The 7,500-nt window shown below is 44.3% G+C and overlaps 1 protein-coding gene across 1 annotated transcript in view; it reads right to left on the bottom strand.

Moving 5' to 3' along the window:
* Positions 1-3,791: 3,791 nt before the first annotated feature.
* The window catches only part of LOC143292569 (uncharacterized), a 135,205-nt gene continuing 131,496 nt past the window's right edge, over positions 3,792-7,500 (bottom strand). Inside the window, exon 2 of the mRNA XM_076602989.1 lies at positions 3,792-6,586. Within this exon, the coding sequence (XP_076459104.1) occupies positions 5,959-6,586 (628 nt within the window). The 3' untranslated portion in view covers positions 3,792-5,958. The remainder of the gene's footprint in view (positions 6,587-7,500) is intronic.

Raw genomic sequence — 7,500 nt, 5'->3', positions numbered from 1 at the left:
CACTTCAGAAACCTGTTAATTGCAAGCCCTGTGATGAAAATCATCAACTGTCAGGAGAAGACTGTCAGCAGCAGAACGTTCTTTTCCCAGACGTCACGTAAAAAGCGGACGCTCAATAAAGCGATTTTAGACAGAAGGGGGTGGTCAGAGGGCAAATAATATACAACGTGCTCTATCTCTGCCCTTCGCAAGGAAAGACAGAGACATAGAGAGAAACGCGAATACCAATGCCTGCTAGTCAGCAACATGTCTTGCAACAACAGGTGGGGGTTTTTTTTTGTTGTTTTTTTGTTTGTTTTTTGTTTGTTTGTTTGTTTTTTTTGTTGGTTTTTTTTTGTTGGTTTGGTTTTTGTTTTTTGCAACAACGGGTTTTTTATGGGTTTTTTTATGCAGGTATAGTAAGTGAATAAACGAGAGTTTAGTTACACTGCTGCATAGATTCAATCGGTTTAATTTTCTTCTCTTTTATTTCTTCTTCTTTTTTTTAACTTTGGAATGTATTTTTCATGAAAGGTGAGGTGTTTTTTTTTTAATGAATGGTACTTTTATTTATTTATTTATTTATTATTTATTTATTCCATTATTTAGTAACATCTCTATGTGGTTTATGTTGTCTTCTCATCGGCCATTCAGCCACACACACTTGGCGGATGCATGCAGTACTGACCCACACTGCGTATACACCGTCCATGTCGACTATCATCGATAATCGTTCATCCCCACTCCTGTTCCTTCCTATATCTCATGTTCAGCGCGCGCGCACACACACACACACACGCACACGCACACGCACACACACACACACAGGTACACAAGTACACACACACACTCACCTATATTTTCTGTAGATAGATGGATAGATTGTTTTTGTTTTTGTGTGATGAAAATAGACCCTGAATAATCCCTAGGGACTGAGAAGGTTAGATTGGCTATCAAGTCATGTAAAACAGCACGTGTAAGGCTTACGTCCATATCATGTACTAAAAGATGAAGAGTGGCCTATCTTTATAGATCACCCAGAAAAAAAATGCTACAATATACATTACAAGACTTTGCCAATGACTGGGCTCCTTTGTCTGACTGACACTGTTCATCACGTTATGACACAAATGACGTGAATACATTTTAACCTCCCTTGCATTTGCATCTCCAAGCATACGTTGAAAAGATACATACGATAAAAAAAAAAAAAACATAAAAAAACAACCAACAAACAAAAACAAAAAAAACCAACAATATACGACTGCAATTCGTTTTATTTTTAGGATATCTTTCGTTGTCTGATTTTAACCGCGTTGGGTTACTGCCTGTGGACAGCGTAGGAGCCAGTTGCATTGCTCGGACGGAAGAGCCTAGTATGGTCGAAACCCGCTATTAACTGTGTGTAGTATGAAACTGACCAATGGCGTAGTTCGGTCAACGTAGGCATTTAGTCACGTGTAACTGTCAAAAAGTTAGAACCAAGCAATGCAACTGGCGCCTGCATGCATCTGCTTAGCGAAATGTGGTGTAGTGTATTATGGATCAGTCCAAACCCAATGACGCCTCCTTGAGAAACTGAACTGACATGAACTGTCGGATTTCCTTTCTGTTCTCAATATCACCCTCTGTGGACAAATCTGTGGAGTCATTTAATTACGATTTTTTTTCTCCCGCTGGGATGGAAAACGCTTCTGAATTATTAAGCAGCCTCTCCAGATCATATGTCGTGGGGGTTCACGGCTGTCTAAACTGGTTGTTGAGCAAGGAAATTGCAGTCCGACTGTTATCGATATGAAATAAACTTTCAATTCTGTTTGCTAATTTCAATGTCGGTATAAATAAACAATACGGTCTGCTTGGTCTCTGACCGAGGACTGTCGCTATACGTATCCATATCATCATCATCATCATCATCTCCGCGGCAGTGTCAGCAGAAGTGGGTACCATCAACCTGAAGATCTAGTCGTCAGCCCCATCCACATGTAATATGCGGCTTCTGTTCAAACGTGTGTGTGTGTGTGTGTGTGTGTGTGTGTGTGTGTGTGTGTGTGTGTGTGTGTGTGTGTGTGTGTGTAGTGCGTGCATGTGTGAGTATGCACAAGTTTTTAAATTGATATGCACTTGTATGTATCCTAATTTCTACTGTATTTGTATTTGTGTATGATTTTCGATTTATGTTCGCATCTTGTTATGTACTGTCCCCCAATATTCCTTGTGACCCCGGTACACTTGGTAATAAAGACATATTCTATTCTATTCTATTCTATTCTATTGTCGATTCCTCACATGGGAGGAAACTGCGGTTTTCTTAGGCGAGTGGCGGACCAGGGTTCATGAGTGTGTCTACCGAAGGAAGGCCCACGGAACAGTCACACGCTCCACTACACCTTTGAGCAATAGTTTAGGTTGATAATATTTCTGACCAGACAACATACCTGAAGCAACAGACTGACCACAGTAAAATTAAGCAGAAAAGTCCAATGCGATAGTGAAACAATACACCAGCAGACATCGCCCCACCCCCACCCAACCCCATCCCATCCCCCCTACCTCCCCCTTTCCCCCATTCCCCCCCACCTTCCCCCACCCTCCCATCAAGCTACACTGTAGCAACTCACAAAGAGAAATCGATTGACAAAAAAGAAAAAAGAATACCATCAGTTTTCCACCAAAGATTTAAATGGGTAACATTTTGTTTGTCTTCGTGTCTTTGAATAGTTTCACAAAAAAAAGTCTTCTATGCATTGTTTATTTTGTTTACCTGCACTTTCTTCCACTCTCATACCGTTCTCCCCTTTCACTTGCCTACCTCCTCCCGCCCCTTCTCTCCCTCTCTCAATAATTCTTTTTCACCTAAGCGCTCCCACTGCGCATGCTCCATCGGCACCACGGCGACCTGATTGACAGGAAATGGCTGTCGACCAGGCCAACGCAGAGCATGCTGGGAGGGGAAAAAAAGAAAAGGAAAAAAAAAAAAAGGCTCGGATGAGCGGTGGCCACAATACAATGGCAGGGTGTTGGGGGGGGGGGGGGGGGGGGGGGGGGGGGGGGGGGGGGGGGGGAGGGGGGGGGAGTGGGGTAGTAGCGGGGCAGGACAGGCCACTCACAGGGTGATGGCGTCACAATAAGCACCTGTTGATTCGACCGGACCCCTCGTGTTTTCTCTCTTCTCGGCGCCAACGGAGCGAGGGACGAAGAGAAAACAGGGGGATGTTGTGCTGCCTTGTTCAACTGGAGGGCAAGCTATTGTTGTGTGAAGGGGCTGGGTAAGGGGGGGGGGGGGGTGGTGGGGGTACGGAGGTGGAGGTGGGGGTGGGGGTGGGGTGGTGGTATTGGCAGGTCAGGGATGTGTTAATGGATTGAAACGGTTTGCGGCTGTGACTGAGAAGGAGAGGGATAAGTGAAGGGGTGGGCAAAACTTTTTTTGTTTGTTTGTTTTTGTTTTTTGTTGTTGTTTTTTTGCTCATTTTCCAAGCTCCTGAGATCTTTAAGTGATCAGCGTGTCGCGTGGTTACGATGATGATTTTTTTTTTTAAATCCTCCTTTCCCAAACAGGGGGGGGAGAGGGAGGGAGGTGACAGGGTATTATTTAATCATCTTGAAGCGTGCCCGTGTGTGTGTGTGTGTGTGTGTGTGTGTGTGTGTGTGTGTGTGTGTGTGTGTGTGTGTGTGTGTTTGCAGAGCACTCCTAAGTAAAAGCTGATACACGCAAACTTTTGAACACGTAGCAAATGTTATAAATAAATGGATATATACGGATCACATCTATTGTTTCATATTTAACATCTCTCTCTCTCTCTCTCTATATATATATATATATATATATATATATATATATATATATATATATATATACATACACGCGCGCGCGCACACACACGCACATATATATCTTCCTCTTTGTGGTGATCGCGTAACTTCCAATTGCGCCAGGTTATAGAAAAGTTAAAACACAAGAGTTTTGGAAAACAACAAATTATGACAGAGACTGGGATATGCTAATCATGCAATACATATTATCAACAATTAATGAGTGATCATCACTCACACTCGAATATTCGTCCATGAACAGGTTGATTTTTTTCCTTCTTTTTTTCATCGGAAACACTTCGTTCAGTCATATTACACACACACACACACAGAGAGAGAGAGAGAGAGAGAGAGAGAGAGAGAGAGAGAGAGGTGGGAGGCAGACAGACATACAGAGAGACATACAGAGAAAGGAAATGAAACAGACAGAGACAGAAAGAGGAGTAAAGACATAGGAGATTTTTTTTTTCTTTGTTTGTTTGGGTGTTTTTTTTCTTCACAACCAAGATTATTTGATGAAGTGGTGAAAGGTGGGGTTAGGAAATGAGATGTTATGGGGAAGAAATAAGCATAGGTATGACATGAAGGAAAAGGAGAAAACGAATGAAATAACGAGAAAAAAAAAATATAATGATTGCACTTCAATGGTCCTCTTCATCGCGTCGTCAAAAGAAATGAAATAACGAAGAAATGAGTGGTGACACGTGTGTGTGTGGGGGGGGGGGGGGGGGAGTATGACAAGGTTGACTGAATCGTGCATGGTAAATGGGCGTCACGGAACATGGTGAACTACAAAATAACTTAAGTTTACTGTTTCCGAATGCATATATATATACACACACATGTACACAAACGATAATCAATACTCTCTCTCTCTCTCTCTCTCTCTCTCTCTCTCTGCCCTGCATGGAACGTGTTTACTGCTGAAATACACAGGGCTAACTTTGGTAGAGTCGGACTGGGACTAACATTCAGACCATGGATGATGCAGTTGGATACCTATGTATACATACTATTCTGATGGTCATTTGGGTTCTTACTTTACACACGAGTAGTGTCGAACAACAGAAAACGTTCACATTGGATCAGAGGTGAATGTCCATGTTGAGTCAGAAACACCATGTTCACACTGACCCGAGGATAGGATTACTTACACAGAGCCAATGATAGGATTACATCTCTATGCTGATTCAGGGACGAAAGAGGTAGCCGCGGAAATCCCGTTATTTCTGTTCTGCTGTTTTATTTTTCTCTATCTTTCGCCGACTGTTTATCTGTTCTGTGAAATTCTCATTCTAAGAGGTAACATCGTTGTTTTGACTCGATCTAATCTTGTCCCAGTGGATTGCACACATTTTGCTGGTTGTCTAGCATTCAGCTCCATCACGTTTTTTTGCTGCTGTTGTTGTTCATTCGCCCTGTAGTTTCAAGAAAGGTAACCACCACTGCAGCTTTCACTCCTTGTTATGCAGACATGACGATCAACGACCACATTCACGGTTTCTCATCAAAAGGAATCACAATGGCAAGAATGAAGGCCTATACTCTTTCAAAAGATTCCGCAGTACCACTTCAAAGACACAGCCGACCATCATAGGTTACTAGATGGCTTGGCCGATAGTTGTAGCAGCGCGAACTCATGGTGGACGTGTGGGGAAACAAAACGAAACTGAACACCACGTCCTGACACAGCATGTCACAGTGTGACGCCATTGACACGCGGCAGAGCTTGTGCAAGGATTACATCAGTTTTAAAGTCCCCATGACAACATCCAGTGATAACAGACCACTTGCTATGACAACACCAAACCACAGTTAATCGCTCCTTCAGCATTTCACTGTGTCCATATTAAATCTTGGGAATCTACCGTGGCACGGTACACTTCCAAACACAGCAGGTTACAGTCAACATTCGTGGCGATGCTATATGCAGAAAAAAAAAAATCGATAACGACAGAAAAGGGTCGAAGCAATTTTATGTCTGATAACGGAGTTCAGAACAACAACAACAACCAAAAATTTTAAAAGAAAAAAAAAAAAAGAAACACAACGAAAAATCAACTAAACTACGAAAGACCGGTGGACATTCTCATAAAACTCTACGAAGGACAACTTTTCCCCCTCCCCCGCCCCCCACACACACAGAAAAAAAAAGAACAGTCAGCGCTACGACCAGCCAAAGTCCCTGCCCACCATCTGGTAAAACTTGGAATTGAAGGGCCGGTAGAAGTCCCGTAACCTCTCTATCACACGAGGGTCCACGTCCGGGTGTCTCCTGCCTTTCGTCTTGCCCAGGCAGTGAGGCTTGCTGCTGTGCTCGGGGTTCTTCACCAGGCACGGGAACCCGCGCGTGGCGTTCAGGTAGAAGTGCCTCTCTGTGATGAAGTGCCTCAGGCCCAGGAAGGCCTGCACGTCCTTGAGGACCTGGGCAGGGTCCTCGATCAGCTGCTCCCCGCTGACGAAGTGGATCTGGGTCCTGGGGAAGTACTTGAACCACCTCTCCAGGTGCTTGGTGTACACCCCAATGCGGACAGCTCCCCAGGACGTGTTGACGATGCCCAGGCGCTGGTCCAGGAGGGCCATGTCCTCGAAGCGCTTCATCTGCCCTGCCTCCCTCTTGCTGGAGGCCTGCACGTAGTCGGAGATGGCCCTAGTGACGGGGTCTCGGACCACCACCAGCAGCTTGACATCACGGGCCATGGCCTGCACGCGCTTGGGCACCTCGCGCGTAATGAAGTAGCTGGGGGTCTTCTCCATCGTCAGCTGTCCCTCCTGCGTCACGGGCATCAGGGACCTGCAACAAGCGGTGCAAGGGGAGTGGGGGGGGAGGGGGGGAGAGAATGGTTAGATGTGACGTCTGAGTGGTGGGTCGTGGAATTTATTATTTATATTTTTCATTAATTTATTTATTCATCTATTTATTTTATTGACTAATGACATAGACAGTGAGGGTGTATTATGATCATTTCTTCCAAACTGTCTCCGACCTGTGTGTCTGTCTGTATGTCTCCGTCTTTCTGCCTGTTTCCCTTTGTCTGTGTCTCTCACTCTGTCTCCCTGTCTCTATGTCTCTGTCTGTCTGTCAGTCTGTCTGTCTCCCTCTATCTCTCTCTCTTTCTCACTCTCACTCTCTGATTCACATACACAAAAGCGGGGAGTGAGGAAGGGAAATCTCTCTGGTACGCTGCTCCTTTTTGTACCCCTGAATGTATGTATGTATGTATGTATGTATGTATGTATGTATCTCTCTCTCTCTCTCTCTCTCTCTCTCTCTCTCTCTCTATATATATATATATATATATATATATATATATCTGTGTGTGTGTGTGTGTGTGTGTGTGTGTGTGTGTGTGTGTGTGTGTGTGCGTGGTGTGAAAGCGCGTGCGCGTGTTGCCATCGTGGATAAGTCAAGACAAACTCCGATTTAGATGTATACATGACTGCATACATTTCGGAGCTGATTGATCAACTTGAAAAGAAGAAAGAAAGAAAGAAAGAAAGAACAGGAAACAACTGCTAGGCAACGTATAGCAGATACATTTTGCTTGGCCGACTCTTCTTTCCCGTTAATAACCCGCCCTTCCCACACATACAACAAACCCCGTCTTCCATCTGCATTCTTGGCAAGTGACCCGCTCACTTGATATTGCAAACTGCCAACACTTTTACAGTTTATTCTCTCTCACTACACTACCGCAGGTGCCCAGT

The sequence above is a fragment of the Babylonia areolata genome, chromosome 18 (genome assembly GCF_041734735.1).
Source record: "Babylonia areolata isolate BAREFJ2019XMU chromosome 18, ASM4173473v1, whole genome shotgun sequence".
NCBI lineage: Eukaryota > Metazoa > Mollusca > Gastropoda > Neogastropoda > Buccinidae > Babylonia > Babylonia areolata.
The sequence above is the reverse complement of the archived record's forward strand: the minus strand, read 5'-3'. Positions and strand labels throughout refer to the sequence as shown.